Source organism: Poecile atricapillus, chromosome 20, assembly GCF_030490865.1.
Source record: "Poecile atricapillus isolate bPoeAtr1 chromosome 20, bPoeAtr1.hap1, whole genome shotgun sequence".
NCBI classification, from domain to species: domain Eukaryota; kingdom Metazoa; phylum Chordata; class Aves; order Passeriformes; family Paridae; genus Poecile; species Poecile atricapillus.
The window spans coordinates 11,110,475-11,130,029 of NC_081268.1; the positions used below are offsets into that span (position 1 = coordinate 11,110,475).

At 52.0% G+C, this 19,555-nt stretch overlaps 1 protein-coding gene across 1 annotated transcript; it reads left to right on the top strand.

Annotated features, from left to right (window-relative positions):
• Positions 1 to 1,602: 1,602 nt before the first annotated feature.
• Positions 1,603 to 13,764, top strand: SAPCD2 (suppressor APC domain containing 2). Its single transcript, XM_058853901.1, has 6 exons — positions 1,603 to 2,131; positions 6,661 to 6,794; positions 7,742 to 7,888; positions 8,003 to 8,101; positions 9,137 to 9,250; positions 10,098 to 13,764. Exons 1-6 carry the CDS (start codon positions 1,618 to 1,620, stop codon positions 10,224 to 10,226), a joined length of 1,137 nt encoding a protein of 378 aa, XP_058709884.1. The 5' UTR covers positions 1,603 to 1,617; the 3' UTR covers positions 10,227 to 13,764.
• The last annotated feature ends 5,791 nt before the right edge of the window (positions 13,765 to 19,555 follow it).

The window sequence follows — 19,555 nt, forward strand, 5'->3', positions numbered from 1 at the left end:
CCCAGTGTAACCACAGCTTCACACAGTTGAGACATAAACTTTGAAGAATTTAAGATTTTAGAGAAGCTGAGGCCTTAATTAAAAATAAGCCTTGCTTAATTTAATTAAAAAAAAAAAATAGATGGGCCTTGCTAAAATTAAAGGTAGATAGAGAGGCTCTGCTAAAATTAGAGGTTAATCATTGGCTAATAACTAATTGTCTGTCAACTTCATGTTTGTTCAGCTGGGCTTATAAGGAGAAACAAAGAGTCTGGTAAAGAACTTCAAGAACATAAGACAATTGCAAATCAGAAACCCATTGAAGACATGAAACTAGGAGCCCAGCCAAGGGTCCGTTTGTCACTTTGCATTGAAAAGGTAGAAAGGTCAGAACGAGGAAGAGCCATATCCCTTCCCTCCCTTTTGTGACCCCTACTCATAATAAGACCACCGACCCATTTCAAAGAACAAACTACACATGCTTAATTGTTTGGGTTTTTTTAAATTAGCATAAGAAGCAGAGAGTGGGTGGCAACTGGGTTATGAGTATGCGTTTGTATTTAATATTTTTGTAAATAAAAAGCCTGTATTCACCTGTATTTGGGTCCGTGCGTATTAAGGGGAGACCCAGCATTGGTCCAGCACTGGCCCAGAGCTGCTAATAAACATACAGTTTTTAACCCTAAAATGGTTAAAGAGTCTTTGTCCGTCTCAGTTGGATATTGATACTAGATCATATCCATATTTTGGTAAACCACAACAAATTTCCCTGTAAAACACAGAAACTCATTCTCTTACCAATGCCAGTGCATATTAACTTTGTAAAAGATAAGATCCAAATCCTGTTTCTTTCATTTTTGTCAACACTGCTGGGTTTTCCCCTCTTTTATGTCTGTGGTTCAATAGGGCTCCTACCACATCTCCTGCTGGCTGCTGGCCACTGGTGCCTTACCAGCCACAGCACTGAAAGCATGGGATTCTATTCCTTCTGTCAGCTTTTCTTTCCCCCATGGCACCAGACAAGTACACCCCCCCAGGACTCCTCCGTTCTGGTGCTCTACTCCCCCTCCTGTAGGGATGCTGCACTTCTCGGGTGCATTTGCAAAGGTGGCAAGTAAGAGTGAATGCCATCGTTGGGATTTTCCTTGTCCCTGTTCACTAATCACATCGGCTCTGAAGTCGTTAGAAATTGTGCTGGTTTTGGCTGGGTTAATTTTCTTCACAGTAGCTCTTACGGGGACAGGTTTTGGATTTGCACTGAAAATACGGAGACCAAAATATGGTGTTGACAACATGGAGATATTTTTCTTATTGCTGAATGGTGCTTATACAGACCCACGGTCTTTTCTGCTTTTCACCCCACCCCACCAGGGAGAGGGATAGGGGTGCATAAAGGAGTTCGGGGGATACTCAGCCAGGACAGCTGACCCCAACGGACCCAAGAGATATTTTGGACCACACGACATCATGCTCAGTCTATAAAGCGGGGGGAAGACGGAGGAAGGGTCTGGCGTTTGTCGCGGTCCGTCGTCCGCAGGGGAGGGTCGGGCTCCCCCCGCGAGAGGAGCGGGACCCCCGCGGGCCCAGGCCGGGGCGGGCGCCGCGTGCAACTCAAATTGCCGTGCTACCTCTCAGCCAATGGCCGGAGAGCCTGCCCGCCGCCAGCCAATGGGAAGGCGGCACTTCCCGCCGCCAGCAAATAGGCGCGGGGGGGCGGGCGTTGGAGTAACGCTCGGAGCGGCGGCGATGGCCCCGGAGCGCGGTGACCGCTCGCTCCCCGGCGGTACCGAGGGTCTTCCCCGGGTTTTCCTGCAGAGCCTGCGGACTCTTTTCGATATCCTGGATGACCGGCGGCGGGGTTACGTGCACCTGCGGGAGATCGAGTCGCGCTGGCGGGGAGCGGAAGCCCAGGAGCTGCCTGCCGGTGTGATGGAGGGGTTGCGGCAGGCGGCGCCGGCCAGCGGGTACCTCACCTTCGAGAGGTTCGTCCTGGGGCTGCGGGCGGCTCTGCCTGGGACTGAGCCCCCGATGGAGGGTGTCAGCGGCGGACGGCGGAGCGTAGAGAAGCCGCCAAGCCCTCGTTGTTCCGAAGAGCGGCGGGGGAAGAGCGCCGGGCAGCGGGAACCGGGGCAGGGCCAGCCCCGAGGCCGCGGTGAGTGACGGGACTGGGCTGGGGGCTTCGAGCTCGCGGGGGTGATGGCAGCGCCCGGGACGGGGACTGGCGCTCGGAGGCCGGGATGCGATCCCGCGGTTCGCCCCGCTCCCCTGTGCCCTCCTCTGAGCTCAGAGCCAGCGTTCCCTCAGGGTCGGTGTAGAACTCCCCCAAAGTTACTGTTAGTCCTGGTTTGGCTTCGCTGAACTCCGATCCGGGTGTGAATATCCCAGCGCCGCCGCCCGCCCAGGTCTGTGCCCCCCTCGCGATGCGCTGGGCTATTTATAGCGCTGACAGGAGGAATTAAGGGCTTTGCCGTAATGTGTCCGTGATTGTCCTGACCTTCTCCAGGGGTGGGTGTCACAGCTGGGAGTCTCGGAGAATGGCTGGGCCCTGGGGACCCCCAAAGCCGAGCAGCTTCGCTGGGGTGAAGCTGCGGTCACAGAGCGGCTGTGTGCTCGGTGGGCTCTGTGCCGGGCTGGCCCTCAGGAATGATTCCTTCACGATGTCATGCATGGTTTGGACAAATACAAAATGCAAAACCTGATCTAGCTTTTTGGTTTGGATCATTCCACAGCACTATTCCAAATAACAAATAATCAATTAATAAATGGGAGAGCAGTGCTAGGGCGATGTGCTCTGCTGTCCCAGGTTCTGTCCATAGAGCTCTCCTGCACATCCCTGTGGACTCTGCCCTTTCCTCGGGATCTGGGCTCCCTGTGCTGGCTCTTCCAGAGCCCTCCGGGGTGGTACACTGCCCTTAGCATGGAGGAGACATGCCAGTTTCACTGGCATCTTGATTTGTTGCTAGTCAGTAGAAGATGCTATAAGGAAACCAGGTTTCTGGGCTTATCTGGGTAGGTAATAATTCTTTATCTAGGTTTGTGAAGTGCTTTGAGATCAGAGGAGACAAAGTCTGTGTGAGGAACTGGTACTTACTATTGCACCACTTGAGTGCAATGACTTCCTCCACCTTGGGAAGGTCAGGGTGGTTTGCCTTCCCTTCCCAACCACTCCCTCCCAGTCTGTTCTGCTGGGTGGAGAAGAAACTTTTAACTGTGTCTGAGGTTCTCTGCTTTCCATTTTGACTCCAGACTAACCACCAGAGCTTCATCTAAGGGAACTATTAAGCAGACTATCATCAAGAATGTAAATCTGGAAAAACCTGAAAAAAATCCTGTTTGTTGAATAGACAGCAGATTGAAATCTCTGCCCTGGGAAGAAACAAGCAGCTTTCTGCTTGCTGAGGATCTTTCCATTACCGGGTGATGTTCTGTAACTGTCCAGAGCTTGCAGGCAGGGTTAGTGCCTCAGCCCTTGCTGCTAGCATCCCACACTGCAGGGCTGTATTTTGGCAAGAGGCCTGAGTTTCAGGTTCATTCAGCAGTTTAGAAAATAGTACAACTCAGTTATTCCATCTCTTTTAGCTCGTGATCCTGCACAGCTGCCCAGTGCGCCCTTCCACAGATGGTGTCCCAAGGTGCAGTTGAACAGACGGATGTTCTCAGCTGGCTGCAAGGGACTTAGGCAGCGTCATGGCAGGATATAGCTCCGTCCTTGCTGCGGAGATGTGTGGTGGGTGCTGGGAGCTGACTGTGGCTCCAGGAAGACCTGTCTCCACTAAGGTTATATCATTTGGGTGTGAGGCTGCTCTGAGCCTCCAGCTGCACGTGGTGGCTTCTGTAAGACCCCAACCAAATGCAGTGAGAAGATGTATCAGTGCTCATAAGCTGCAATGAGTCGGAGGAAATGTTCCCTCCCTGTGTTTTGGGGGAAGAGGGTGCTCTCACAGGGTGCCTGCCCAGCTCTGCTTTATGGTCTGAGGAGCATCTACACATGTCAGAGGTGATTTGGATGTGACTCATGGCAAAATGGCAGAGGTTGGGGCCAGGTGGTTCTCCTGGGACGTCCAGGGGTGCAGGGAGCCAGCGGGACAACAGTTCTGTCCCCTCTCTCACACTAGCCACTGCTAGCGTGTGGGCTGAAGTGCTTCTGAAGTCCCTGCTTAAGTTGACTTCCAGCTTCTCCTCAGCCCAGCAGTGCTGGTGCAGAGTGCAAGCTTCTGCTTGGCACCCCATGATCCCTGGGGAGCCAACAGTGCCAACACCGGACACAAGGATGATGAGGTGGATATCGGAGAAGTCACAGGGCAGGGAAGTCACCATAATGATATCCCTTCTTCTGGTGTCTTGTCACAGCAGTGTCTGAGCACATTGTTCTTGGGGTTCTTAACCCCAGTAGTACCCCTGTGAGCTGGGACCTGGAGAAGTCAAAGCACAGAGCAGAAAGCCCTGGAAGTGTGTTGTGGCCTGGGCCACTGGCTTCTCCCCAGCACAGTGCTTTCCCTTGGTCCAGGGGTGGCTTGGCCCTAGCCTCTGGAGAGTTGTTGGCACTAGCAGGAGGGAGAGGATGGTTTGTAGGGGCTTGTCTGGGCCATTGCCAAGGATAGTTGTGGAGAAGTATAAAACAACCATGAGGTGTCTGCTTGTCCTGAGCAGAGAGGGTCCCAGAGGGAGGAAGGAGCTTCTCCATTACCTCATGGTGGGATCTCTTCCACCTCTAGTGAGCTTATCCTGTTCCTTCCCTAAGAAGAACTCTCCTAGCTCATTAGCAGGGGTCCTGTTTTAGCCACTACCTTGTCAGCTCAGGTGTGCAGAGCTCAGCTGGTTGACCAAGAGCTCCTGCTTATCACAGGTGCAGCTCAGTTCAACCCAGCACTTCTAGGTTACTGCAACAAAAAGTTTTCTAACACGTTTGTCCCACAGCTCCAACCAGAAGTGCTCCTGGCATTGCCATGGGATTCTGACTGTTAGGAGTATCCTTGGTTTTGGGGCTGTTCCTCAGCTTTTCAAGCAGGATATACTACAGGTCTGCCAGGACAACATGTGTGGTGACACCAGTCCTGCTGGGTTCCTCCCAGTTAGATTTTGGTACATGAAACCAAAGGGAGTTGGCAAAGCAGATGGATGGGTGATATCAAAGACTGTGTTTGCTGATGTGCTAGAGACCTGTCTGAGCCAGAGTATTTGTTGAGGAGTGAGATACTGTGATGGACTAGAAGGAGGACTTTTCCCATGGCATAGTGGCTTCTTTCCCCAGTGATACAAAGTGACAAACTGAGGTGTAGCATTGCCTGCTGCCAGCTGAGCCTGTCTCCTATCCCTGAACTAGTGTGACTGTGGCAGCACAGGCAGCCCTGGTATAGGGCTCCCACACCTTGTACCTTCAAGATGAAGGGTGGCTCCTGTGGCCGTGGCTGCCCTCTCCTGCCTCATATCCTTCCTCCGTCATGTTCATGTGCTCAGCTGAGGAAACTTGTGGAGCAGAGGGAAGAAACATGCCAGCCCATGTGGTGCCACACACCCTGTCCTGGCATTCACAGCCGTTCATGTGCCTGCAGCAGGGAATGTGCCAGACCTGTGCCAGGCAGCTCTGGTAGAAGGATGTGCGAGGGGTGGGAGTGCCTGGCAGACGCATGGGGAACTGTCCTGGGAAGAGGGTGTTTTCCCCAGCTGCCTGCCATCACTTGCCAGCTCCCTGCTCCTCTTCTTGAAAAGCCAGGTTAGGAAAGGAACTCTTGAGGAAACCTCAAGTGTGCAGGGAGCAGGCGAGCTGTAGGCCTGAGGGGGTTGCACGAGACAGGGTGTGCTGGGCACTTTGCTGGGGTCTGGGGCAGGATGGGAGGAGAAGCAGGCTGCTGCCCAGACTTGCCTGGGGATGTGTTGGCTGCACCCTTGGCTGCCCTGATGCTGTGATTTGGGACAGTGGGGTGTCAGGGTGCTGCCCTACCAGCTCGGCTAGCAGTGGATCAGAGCTGGCTCAGCTGTGACTGCAGGGCTGGGTTTCTGGTGAGGGCAGGCAGTGTGGGGCTTGTACAGACTTCACTGCAAGTGCCCAGGGAATTCCTGCCCTGACTGACAGTCAGGAGGTGCCTGATCCAGCCTGGAACCTGCCAGTATGAACTTAATCTTCAAAAATAGGTTAACCGTGGATTTACATCAGCACTATGTGTTTGTAGTAGATTAGTCTTTTGCAGGATAGGATGTTTGGGTTTTAATAAAATTTTGGAAAATCTACAGCTTGATTTACTTTATTGTTACATCGTAGACCTAGTGTCTGGGCTGGATATCCACATGGCCAAGTCCATCACCAAGCCGGAGCTGCCTTCTGGAGAAGTTGGCTTCCTTGCACAGCTGGTGCCACCTGAGTGGAAGCTGGGTGTCCCATGAAGACACGTGAAGGCAGTCAATATCACTAATGGTTTAGTTGCCCCAGGTGGGACTGGACCAGCTTTTCCTGGAAACTGCTTGCTTTCTACAGAAGATGACATTGAGGTCTCTTGCTGGCCTGGCACAGCGGAGTCAGTCATTCCTGACACCTGTCCTGCCTGGACAAAAACAGAAGTAGGCTGGTGGTTTGCTCAGTCTCTCCCTGTTTGCAAGACCACCCTGCAGATCATCTCACAGAAGTGGCTGTGGGGAGGATTTTGTTGAAAGTAGCTTGTGGCCTCATGCTTTCCTCTGTTCCAGGTGATGATGCAAAGTCTGCTGGGCAGTTCCAGGGAGACAGTGGCCACCCAGAGGCTGGGGACACTCGGAGGCATCAGAGAGGCCGTGCAGAACACCGGAGACACACCATCACCAATGGTGTGGACTTCAGCATGGTAAGGGAGTGTTGTGGGCTCCCATGAGGGGGAAGGTAGATTACAGGGTTCCCTCACTGATGACTTTGTCTCTGGGCTTTGGCTTCTTCTCTGCCCACCCTGCATATGTGAGCTGTGAGTTGTCAGGCAAATCCTGATATTTTGGATATGAAGGTCTGTTGATGTATGTGGATGTTTTGCCATTATTTCCAAGGTGCTTTCTTTCCTGAATCGTGCCAGACAGGGAGGAGGTGGATGCCTTCCCCCAGAGTGGGTTCAGGCCACGAAGCCAGTGTACTGGCTGCCTTCCCAATGGGCAAGGTCTTGGCAAGAGGAAGACAAAGGTGGAGGTGTGGGAACAGATGGATCTCTGGGCCTTAAGAGCACGCCAGTGAGGGTCAGGTATGCTTTGCGCTGGCAAGCAGTGGGGCAAGGCTATGTCCCCTCCCCAATGTTCCATGCAGATCAGGGCTCAAACATGCAGGTCCTCTTGGCTTCTGACAGACTTTTTTGTTTGCAAAGCAGAGAAATCCACATTGAATTTATTCAGGCAGCCCAGGATGGAGGGGTCTGTTCAGTGCTCACCAAAATCCATGTATGTTTGTTCTGGGGCTGATGCACCCCAAAGGGAGCGGGGGGCAGCTGTAGGCATGCTCCTGCTGCATTCCTGGGTAAATAGGTGAAGAAACCTGCACCTGCAATGCTGAGCAGGAGGGTAGAGGTGACCCAAGTGTGCTTCACACAGTTTGGTTGTTCTCCAAACTGGAGACCTTTTCTTCCAAAAGTCTTTCTCCAAAGCAGCATCAGGCAGCAGTCATTATCCTGCTCCTCTGTAGCCTTTCATGGGGAAAGGGGCTGAGACCCTTGCCTGTATCCACATTCCCCCACACCTCATGAAGAAACCTAGTCCTGGGATTTGACAAAGCCTTGGTGGGGAGTGGGTGACATCCCTGTGCTCTGTCTTGCAGCTGAAGTACATGAAGGAGCTGGAACAGGAGAAGGATGTCCTGTTGCAGGGCCTGGAGCTTATAGACCGGGCTCGAGCGTGGTACTGCCAGCACATCCAGCGCATGCAGGAGCACCAGCGGCTCCTGGGGAAGAAGAGGACCAGTGCTGTGAGTCTGGGCCTTCTTCTGGCTGCATGTGGGTTTGGAGAACAGGGCTGGGAGATAGCTGGACCTGGAGCTGACCCCATGGTAACCTCCAGCCTCTTCTAACCCATCCTGCAGGATTTCGCTGAGGGTGGCCAGAATCACCTGGGGCGCCTGGTGCCCAAACTTCAGGAGGTGAACCGGTGCCTGGGTGACCTTCTTTCCACTGCTGGCAAGGTGAGAAAAGCACATCAGTAGCTTCAGGTTGTTTGTGTGATCTTAGGACTCATCCTGTCCCACCCATGTTGGTGGCTGGGCTGACATTGGAGCTGCCAGAGTTTTCCCCCAGCTCTGGGAAGGCGATGGAGAACAGCCAAGAGGACAGCACAGCTGGTCCTGATGTGGGCTGGAGGATGCATAAGGCATTTGGGGGGCTAAAGGAGATGCCAAAAAAGGTACAACCATTGTCAAGGGAATAAGGAGCCTAACCTCCTGAGGTGCTGAGTCATCCTCATGCTGGGCAGGAGCCCGGCACACTGGCAGGAATGCTTCCCCATTCTGCCTGGTGGGCTGGAAACCCTGTGATGGCCTGTGCTGGGATTTTAATCCTCTGCTGGGCTTCTTTGAGTTCTTTGTGTGCCATAGAAACATCTCACCTTGAAGAAGGGCTTGGAAGGGCCACAAGATAAGAGGCCCAGTGTCTCATTCCCTTCATGTGGAGGCAGGTCAGCCTGTCAAGGCTTTCCCTTGGAGGAATGTACCCTGAGGGAGCTGTGATAAGCTTATCTCAACCCTCTCCTGGAGAGGGTCCTTTAGATGGGACCATCTTCTGTCGTCATGGTGAGCTATGCCACCATACTTTGGTGACTATGCTGATCCTTTGTAACCCATTGGTTTTCCCCCTGGTACCACCTTGGCTTTCCCCCATAAAAACCCCAGCTTCTGCCCAGTTCAGCAGGGAGCTGATGTCCCTGGCTGCCCTTCACGGTGCTGCTGGACAATAAAAATGTCTCTGTGGAATCACCATACGATGCTCCTGTCTCTCTATCTCTGAGTTGGCCCGGGATAGCCTCGCAAGCAGAGCTGAACTCACTGAGCTGAAATCACTTGCAGCCACAGGCTGCCCCTTGCTGAGGTTACCCAGTGGCCAGGGATTGCCAGAGACCCCCGAAGGCCGTCTCTTGTGGGACAGCTCTCTCTGGGAAAGTCGTGGCATCCTGGGTCCGACCAATGGGCACAGCCTGGCCACCACACCTTCATCTTCTCTTACAGGCAGCAAACCCCTCCTCAGCCCTGAGCAGGCTGGTGCCTGTAACATCCCCAGTCTCCACAGGCTCCCAGCAAGCCATCAACATGCTGAAGGAGCAGAATCGGCTTCTCACTAAGGTGAGTGGAGGTAGGGGTGGAGGAGATGCCCTTGGGCGTGCTGGGAAAGGAAGGGGATGGGATGGGGCCAGGGAAGGAATGACAGGCAGTGAGAAGTGTTCCTTCAGCTTGGCCAGACTTGGTCATCCCAGAGAAGGGTGTGTGGGGCTGCACGTGGAGACCTTCTGGCATAGAGCTGTGCCCAGCTGTCTCCAGCTGTTTGCTGGGTGAGTCAGTGGCAGGGATGGGGCATTCCTGGCAGAGGAAAAGGCTGTGACAAATGGAGGTCACAAGAGAGGGCAGAGACTGAAGCTCGGGGCTGTCAGGGGAGTGATGGTCTGCCAGGGCCAGGCTCACTGCTGGGGTTTCTGTCATAGCATATGGCCACAAAAATGCTTTGGGGGCTTGAGTCCCTCTGCTCTGGAACCAGGCTGGGACAGCCTGGGGGTCACCTGGAGAAGAGAAGGCTCCGGAGAGACCTTAGAGCCCCTTCCAGGGGGCTGTTCCTTGGGACAAGGGCCCGGAGGGACAGAACAAGGGGGAATGGCTTCCCACTGCCAGAGGGCAGGGTTAGATGGAATACTGGGAAGAAATTGTTCCCTGAGAAGGTGGTGAAGCCCTGGCACAGGGTGCCTAGAGAAGCTGCCCCATCCCTGAAATTGTTCAAGAACAGGTTGGACAGGTCTTGGAGCAACTGGCTCTAGTGGAAGCTGTTCCTGCCCATGGTTAGGGGGTGGGATGAGCTGGGCTTTTTTAATGTCCTCCTACCCAAGCCCATGATTCTGTGGTTCTATGAAATTTTACCTGCCACACACCAGTTGCCAGCATTTTCCTCCTCTAACCAGCATTTTCCTCCCATCTTGTGCAGGAGGTGACTGACAAGAGTGAGCGCATCACCCAGTTGGAGCAGGAGAAATCTGCCCTGATCAAGCAGCTCTTTGAGGCTCATGCCAACAACAACCATGAAATGAGCCAGCTGGACTCCACCTTCATCTAGCACATGCCTCCCCCACCCCATCCCCAAACTTCCTCGGGGTTTTCAAGGGACTCTTGCTCCAAACTAATCACACCCACTGCTCCAGGTGTTGTGTCTCAAGATCTGGGGCTGCTGGTGGCATCTCTGTGGGAGGAAGCCGGGACCCCTCTTGGGGAGCATTCCTCCCCTGCTGATGGCTTATCAGCCACGCTGCTCTCAAGCTGCTCCTTTCCTGTCTCTAACAGGACTGACACTGTCCCCAGCCCTGTGACCCCCAGCATGCGGGAGACAGGGCTGCTGTCTGTGCTGCTTGTGTGGGGTGAGCTGCTGTGCCCTTGCTGACTTAGGCTGGATTTTGGGGGCTCATGGGAAAAAGTGATGCATCTTCAACACTCCAGCCAGCATCTCCAGACAAGCCTGGCCCTTAGAGGCTCATGCTTGTCCTGCCATTGGAAGACTAAGATTGGAAATCCAAGGAGGCATGCCTGGCCCCTCTCTGCTGCCCATGTTCTGCCTGCCAGAGACACTGTCCTGGCCCTGTAGTGCCCAAACTGGTGGTCCTCATGGCAATCCCTCTGTCATGTTTGTGGTAGTGATACCATAGTTGCTGTTTACATGTCTGCAGGCTCCTGTAGGGAATGAGCCATAGACCTAAGCAAGATAGCCTCTACCTCTGAGCTGCTGTTTTGGGCTGTTGACAAGTTGAGACAGACACCTCACCCTTTACTTGGCTTGACCTGGCAAATACTTCCTGATACCTGCCAGGATTACATTCTTTCCATGACTGTCAGAGAAATGATGTTCTGTAGCCTGGGGATGCTCACATCAGCCTGACCTCGCGGAGGGGCTTTAGAACTTGGTTTTGTATTTAACTGAGTGTGAGACAGAGCAGAGGCTAACAGGCTCTTCCCTGTGCACATCTCCACATGGAGAAATGGCAGCTCTGCCTCACGTGGTTGTGGAGGCTACTGCCAGGGATGACATCCTGACTGTGAGCTGCACTCTTCTGCAGGTGTCTTGAGGGGTGGTGGTGGTCTAAGATGAGTCCTGGCGCATCTCAGGACTCCTCCTGCTTCCCATCATGATGGGATTCCCACCTCAGTGATGATGCTAGAGCTGAATGACATTCGACTGTGGCTTGGTACTTGGTATCCATGGTACTTTCAATGGAGATCCCATGTAGCACAGCCTGGCCCTCTGTACCCCCAGGGCCAAGGCCTTTCTCTCTGGGGTTGTTTCGTGCTCCGATTCTCCAGGTATGATGCTGTGGCACTGAACTGAGCTGGGCAGAAGGTGCTGGCTCTGCCCTGAGCTGACACATGCAGGCCAAATCTGTTCTCACTTTTGTTCTTATCTGTCAGGACTCTCTCCCATGCAGCAGTTCTCTTCGAGGTTGATCCTGAGCTAAAGCTCACTGCAATGTATGAATCTCTGCCCTTGTGCCTGCAGCTGGAGTAGGGATCAGTAGGGTGCCAGGGAGATGGTGGAGGAGGAGCAGCAGGGCCATGGCTAGTCATGTCCCCTGTCCGCAAGAGTTGGGTGTTAGTTGTCCCCTGGGCATCAGTGTCTGCTATCCTTTTTGTGGTGTCTTCTCTGGTGTCCAGTGCCTGTTTTGCCTAAGGTTTAATTAGAACTGACCCTTTTTATGAGGGTTACCTGTCTGTAGGGCTAATAAAGTGGGGTGACCTATTTAATTTATCCTTCTGTCTCTCTCTCTCTAAATCAGCCCATCTACTGCTGCCAGCCCTGAAGTCCCTGACTGTCCTGTCTCTCAGAATGCAGGGGGAGCTGAAGCTGCAATCTGGTGAGCAAACAAAGAGCCCGGGGGTCTCTGCACCTGGATATGTTTCCATGTCCTTTCCCATCACCTCTGGGCTTCCCAGGGACTGGGGATGCCCTGTCCCCTGCTGTGGGACAGGGTCTTAAACCCACCTGCACCCCTTCCAAGTGCTATAGCTTCATCTGTCTATTCCTCCAGAAGCTGTGCTGGGGCTCACACTGCTCAGGCAGTGCTGGTGCAATTCACAACCTCTTACTTGCTTTTAAGTAACCTTTCTCAGAGCTGCCCCATAGAGGTGGCAACATTGGCTGGTGTTGTGCAGTAACTCCTTTCCACAGGGTCAGTCACAGGGGACCTCAGTGGCATGGCATGTGTAGCAAGTGTCCCTCTGCTCTATGCTGAGATGGCAACTCAGTGAACCTGTGCTGACTAGGGAACCCTCCTTCCATCGGTTGTGGGGTGAACCCTGCACCCTGCAGAGGTTGAGCCTCCCCTGCTGGGAGCAGAGCCAAAAGGGAGACCCCAGTCCACTTACTGGCACCTGGTGGAGGGATCTCTGCCATGGCCTGTTCCAGGTGCTGCTTAGGGCAGCCACTAGTTCCAGCTGGGGCAGGAAGAGGGTTGCTAATTGCCCTTGGTTCCCATTTCACGCCTTTGCTTGGGTGTGGAGCCCATGAGGGCTTCCAAAGGAAAAAGAGAGTCACAGTTCCTGCTCCAGGCTGCTCCATGCAGAGCCAGGGCAGCTCTCTCTGTCCCAGCCCTTGCCAGCAGCACTGGCCCCCACCCTGCTTTCTGTGAGACTGCTGCAGGTTGCAGGGTAGCTCTGGCAGTGCCAGGGCTGACTGGGACCAAGTTTCCCCTGGAAACTGCAGGGCTCACCTCAGGCTGTCACTCTGGCCTGCCCACACTGTTTCTAGGTCCCTGATGAGCCTGACCCTCCCCTGTGGGTCTGTGCTGTGTCCACTTTGGTGCACTTAACTGCGGGGGCTGGCTCAGGGGCCATGAGACCTGCATTTGAGGCCAGGTCTGATAGTGATGTGTATGCTGGGACATGTAGGTGAACACCTTCCATTCTCTTCAGGCCTTTTCCTGCTGGAACTGGGTTTGCATAGATCTGTGGTGCCTCCAGGGCCCTGATAACTGCTGGAGCCCACTGTGAGACATAAACTTTGAAGAATTCCAGATTTTAGAGAAACTGAGGCCTTAATTAAAAATAAGCCTTGCTTAATCTAATTAAAAAAAAAATAGACGGGCCTTGCTAAAATTAAAGGTAGATAGAGAGGCTTGGCTAAAATGAGAGGTTAATCATTGGCTAATAACTGTCTGTCAACTTTACGCTTGTTCAGCTGGGCTTATAAGGAGAAACAAAGAGTCTGGTAAAGAACTTCAAGAACATAAGACAACTGCAAATCAGAAACCCATTGAAGACATGAAACTAGGAGCCCAGCCAAGGGTCCGTTTGTCACTTTGCATTGAAAAGGTAGAAAGGTCAGAACGAGGAAGAGCCATATTCCTTCCCTCCCTTTTGTGACCCCTACTCATAATAAGACCACCGACCCATTTCAAAGAACAAACTACACATGCTTAATTGTTTGGTTTTTTTAAAATTAGCATAAGAAGCAGAGAGTGGGTGGCAACTGGGTTATGAGTATGCGTTTGTATTTAATATTTTTGTAAATAAAAAGCCTGTATTCACCTGTATTTGGGGCCGTGCGTATTAAGGGGAGACCCAGCACTGGTCCAGCACTGGCCCAGAGCTGCTAATAAACATACAGTTTTTAACCCTAAAATGGTTAAAGAGTCTTTGTCCATCTCAGTTGGATATTGATACTAGATCATATCCATATTTTGGTAAATCAGTTGTGTCTGTTAGACGAAGCAGCGTGTTAATCCCAGTGCAAGGTGCTGCCTTCTCTGCAAATCCCCTCAATCAGAGTCCATTGCAACACAGCAGACTGCAAAGCCCTGGTGTCATGATTCCCATGACACAGGCACTTCAGTTTGCTCAAGGGGCTTCGGGTAGTCACGTGCTGGCACCTCCAGAGCCCCCACCCTGGTTTGATGCTCATGATGCTGAGAGGAGTGTCAGGGAACAATCCTGCTGGGGAAGGGTGATGGCCAGGAAAGGTGATGAATCACTGTCCAGGTGCTCAGGTTGTGAGACTACTTGTGTCATGGACATCTTCCTGTGCCACAGATACCTCCTTGTGCCACATGCCAGGGATGATTCCCTTTGGCTCTGACTTGGCTTTGAAGGAGGAGGGTGGAATTGGGGCTCAAGGCCTCCCACTCACGTGGCCCTTGCTGTTCTCCCCTTGTCATCAGACTCCCTGTCCAGGTCAGACTTCATCCAGGTGTCTTCAGCACCCTTGTCCTACTTCTGGCTTCTCACTCCATTCTCGCCACTTCTTTTTTCCTTGGAGACTCAGCCTTGCCAGCTGCCAGGTAAATCACAGCAGCCTCTGGAGACCCTCAGGGGGCTTTTCTCCACCAAGGTCCTGCTCCAGTTGCTCTCTGTGTTGCAGCTGAGCTGTTCACAGCCTAATTTTCTTTAACTCATTTCTTTTCATGAATTTCCCAGACCCATCCTACCTGTTTGAGATCTTTGCTTGACTTAGCTGTGTTTGACTGAACAGGTTCACACCTGCTCAGGATACGGGAAGAAAGAACCAGTGCTTCCCTTTGCCAAAAGCAAGGCAATCACTGTGGTGCTGCTCAGCTCTGGCAGCATCAGCACATGGACTGTTTTGCTCAGCAAAGGCTTGATCTGTGAAAAAGGGGGATTTCCTCTAGGTTCCTCCCCCATCTCTGACCTTGCAGAAACAGCCAAGAATAACAGGGGGAAAGCAGAACGACCTTAATGTCTTGGTACCTATCTCCCTGCCTAGGCAGTCTATCCCACCAGGAAAATGAACCAGAGATACCAGAAACAATTCCTGGTGTTTACTGTGTCTGCAGGTTCAGCTGAGATAGTCTTGCTGCTGTCCATGCGGAGCTTCCTGCTCCGTCACAGGGAGCTGGGACACAACTGCCGAGGGCTGCTCTGCTCTTATTGTGTTTTCTGTACCAAAGTGTCCTTGACAAAGCTGCTTTGAGACAGGCTGACATTTCTATCCTCAAGGTGGTCTAGTGGATGAGGTGAGGGAGACTTTTGATATTCTTGGAAAAGTCTTTTTGGAGGTTTGTTTGTTTTTTTTTAAGGGAGGGTTTATTTTCTCTCCCTATATAATTTGTCTTGGAGCCAGCCCAGACTCTTCTGACAAACAGAGATGTCTTTGGTGTTTTTAAAATATGAACAATGTAGTTATTCAGCTCTCCTCCCTTCAAGCTACTGGGAAGCACCAGCTGCCATTCAGACCTGGCCCAGCCCTCCTTCTCTGTTGGTTTGCAGGAACTGGCAATGACACACATGGCTTTGGTGTGGTGACCCCCAACATATCACTGCCCCTCTCTGGGGAGGGCACAGGGCATCTGCTGAAGGCTGGTGGCAGCCCAGTATGTCCCACCAACCAGCATTGCCACATCTGTGAGGAGAGGCCAGAGCAGCTGCGCCAAACCCCAGCAGAGCACTAAAAAGAAATGCTGATGTTGGAAACCAGGGCACCTTCCTACATGTTCTGGCCATTGAAGGGTGCTGATTGGTGATTGTAGCAGCTGATTGAGCCCAGTGCTGGCTTCAGCAGCAAGTAGGTGTTCACATGTAAATCTTGATGCTACAGAGGACACATGGTGACTTACAGCCACAAGGTTGTCTCCTGATGACCATCTCCAAGCAGATGCTGTGAACCTCTGTTGCAATGTCTTCCCAGGGGAGAGCAAGGTCTGGTGGGGAACCAGCCACAGGTCTGTGGACTCAATGTGTGCATGCTGCTGCCTGGCATGTGGAACAACTGGCACTTCCACTGGCCCATGCAGTGCTGCATCTAGAGTGGGTTTGTTCCCAGTCAGAGCAGGTCACTATCTGGCACAGTTGTTTGGGGCTTGATAAAAGTAGACCCAAAAGTGACAACAATGGTCCAGGTGCCAAGTCCTGGTACTTCCCATCACTGAACAGTTAAGTACAATTGATCTTAACTCGTCTTTCTGCCTCAAAGCTAGCAGGGAATTACTTCCAGTGTGGTACCAAGGTGTCAATCCAGAAGTGCATCTGTCTCCAGGAGACCTCTCAGCAGAGGCTAAAAATAGTGAGGGGAGCATGGTGGGAGAAGTTTCCCCTGGGGAAGGGATATCTTATTTCATCTTCCCAGCTCTGCAAGGTTATTGTGTTTTCCATCTTTCTGCTCTGGGATGTCTTGGGCACATGCTCTTTTTGCCTTGGTGAGGGCCAGGTGCTTGCCATAAAGAATCTTTTCTCTCTTCCAGATTCTTTTTTCCCCCAGAACGTCAGCAAGCAGGAAGTCTGGCGGATGCCGGGTGGCTCAGAGGCTGTCACAGGGGCTGGGAGAAGGGAAGCTGGTGAGCTGTTGAAATAAGCTGTCTAGGGGGTGGTGGGTTGTTTGCTCACCTCAGTCCACAAAGCAAGAACTGGTATTAGTAGGAAATGACAGTCGCTGCATCCTGTCTCACCATGCTGCCTCTCCTTGCAGTCTTAGCATAGCGGGAATCATCTAGGGCTTAAATGGAAGTCAAATAGACGTTATAAGGCTTCCATTCGGAATCCATCTAGCAATTGCTCTGTCCTATCACAAACTTCACTCTCCTGCTGTCAACAAAGCCATTAGTGGCCAAGGGCAACAACAGTCACAGTTGTGCCACATCCTGAAATTCACCGGCCTGTCACCTTGTTCAGGGAACGACTGTAAAACTGTATTTCTTTGGAGAACATATTGGATGTCTGTGGGAAATCCAGTCTACCACAAAGTAGACAGAGGAGTCCTTCAACTTTATTCAAATAAAGGGGAAGAGTCCACTGGGCCATACCCCTGTGGGATCTCTCTCGAGGTATCACAGGACGTAGCCTCCTTTTCTCCTAAGCTACCGGCTCCTGTTCACTGGGGTTGTTCTGCCTGGTATAACTAATCCAACCTGTCACCACTTTTATTACTTTGCAGAAGAAAATACCTACACACAGAGTGCCATGGGCTGTAGAAGCAGCCAGGGGGATGCTGTGCAGCCAGACAAACCTGTTCTTGTGGATGGCTGGATTTAGGGAGCGGGAGCATAATTGCCAGGAGCAGCATGATTTGCTTTGGTTCTTCTAGCATCCTATGGGTTTGAGATTCCACAGCTCTGAGACAGGATTCCTTCAAGGCAAGGCAGCAAGTTCTGCAGGAAAAGAGTTGATTTATATGTTGGATCTGACAGAGCCTTTTCTGATGGGTAAGGGTTGGTGGTTAAGTAGGCATCACGTGCTTTGAAAGACCCGCACTCATTTGCATACGGGGCAGGCAGGGCATGCAACCACAACAGGGAGAGATTTCATGTAAAGGGGAGCAGAGGGAGAAGTTTCAAACCCCCAAGGCTCTTCTGAGCAGGAGCTGTGTCAAGTAACATAAAATAAGAAACAGAATGTGAAACAAAAGTTTTGACAACTCCCAGGGATTCCTCCTGACCTGATGGTCACATCTGGATGGGGTCTAGCTTCCCTGACTCCAATCATATGCAGGGAGATGGCTGTGTCTGAGCTGCTGTGTGTTTTCTCATGTTCTCCTACCCAGCTTGGCTCTGACTGCAGGCAGGATGGCTATTGTGAGTAAGGGACAATCACAGCCTGTGGGTGAGGATTTTACTATGCTCATGAGCACAAAGTTTAAACAAAGTTGTTCTTTGGCATTTTAGTTCGATTTATAGTGTCCTCCTGCTCTTAGCTTCTCAGTTCATGGCTCTTGGTTCCTGTAGGTTTGGTTATTTCTTCATCATTCCTTCATCTTTCATGATTTCTTTTATTTGTCCTTGAATTTGTCCTGTACTACTTCAGTGATTCCATGCAGTTTTAACTCTTATCCTTCTCATTGGTACTTTATTTAAAAAATGGGAAACTGGATTTGTGAGCAGGTGGCTTGAGTCTGCACCATGTCTGGGGTACAGCTGGGACTATCCAACTCCTTTGTTGAGGGAACCCTGAGACCTTGCGATGTTTCCAAGTGTGAATGTAAGACGGGGCACTGAGACCTCCTGGCACAGGTTGCACCAGGACCCAAGGGTCCCATCAGACACACCTCATGCCAGACACAGGACCACGGCCACTGTACAGCAGAGGTTTGGCCACAGGGTCCAATTTTCAAGAAGGGCAAGAAGAAGACTACAGGCCTGTTCAGTGTCACTTCAGCGCATGGTAAAGTTATGGAGAAGCTTATTCTGGGAGTTACTGAAAAACACCTGAAAGACAACATAGTCACTGGTCACAGTCAGCATGGCTTCATGAAATTGCTTATCAAACCTAATTTCCTTTATGGCAAGGTAGCCACCTGGTTGATCAAGGAAAGCTAGTTGATGTAATCTTTTTGGATTTCAGTAAAGCTTTTGATACTGTCTCTCATAGTATCCTTCCAGATGAACTGTCCAGCATTCAGCTGGGTAAACACATCACGTGATGGTTGAGCAACTGGATCACAGGTTGGGTGCAAAGGGTGACAGTGACTGGGATGACATCAGGCTGGCACCAATCACTAGTGGGGATCCACAGGACTCCATCCTTGGCCCTGTGCTCTTCAACATCTTTGTTAATGACTTGGACACAGGACTGGAAGGGAAGCCGAGCAACTTCGCAGATCACAAAGTTCACAAAACTGGGAGGAGCTGTTGACTCCCTCAGAGGGAGGGAGGCTCTGCGGGGAGACCTGGACAATTTAGAGAACTTGGCAATTACCAACCATATGAAGTTCTACAAGGGAAAATGCCAGATTCTGCACTTGGGATGGGGCAGCCCTAGATATACAAACAGACTGGAAAATGAGATGCTGGAGAGCAGCGCCCCAGGAGGGGACCTGGGGGTCCTGGTTGACAGGAATGTGAGTCAGCAGTGCCCTGGAGCCAGGAGGGACATCTGTGTCCTGGGGGCATCAGGCCCAGCATCACCAGCTGGTCGAGGGAGGGGATTGTCCTGCTCTGCTCTGGCCTGGGGTGGCCTCACCTCAAGCCCTGAGGGCATTTTTGGGCACCACAATTATGAAAGATATTGAAGAGTGTCCAAAGGAAGGCAACAAAGATGGTGAAGGGCCTTCAGGGGAAGCTGTATGAGAAGTGGTTGAGACTTGATCTGTTCATCTGGAGAAAAGGAGACTAAGAGGAGACTCATCACAGTCTACAACCTCCTCCTGAGGGGAAGAGGAGGGAGACACTGATAGCTTCTTGGTGGTGACCAGGGACAGGACCTGAGGAAATGACTTGAAGTTGTGTCAGGGGACGTTCAGCTTGGATACTGAAAAAAGGTTTTCCCCCAGATGGTGGTTGTGCACTGAAACAGGTTCCCCAGGGAACTGGTCACGGCACCAAGCCTGACAGAGCTCAAGGAGTGTCTAGACAACACTCTCAGGCACACGGTGTGACCTTGTTGGTCTGGCAGGGCCAAGAGTTGGACTCAATGATCCATGAGGGTCCCTGCCAACTCAGACTATTCTGTGATCCCCTG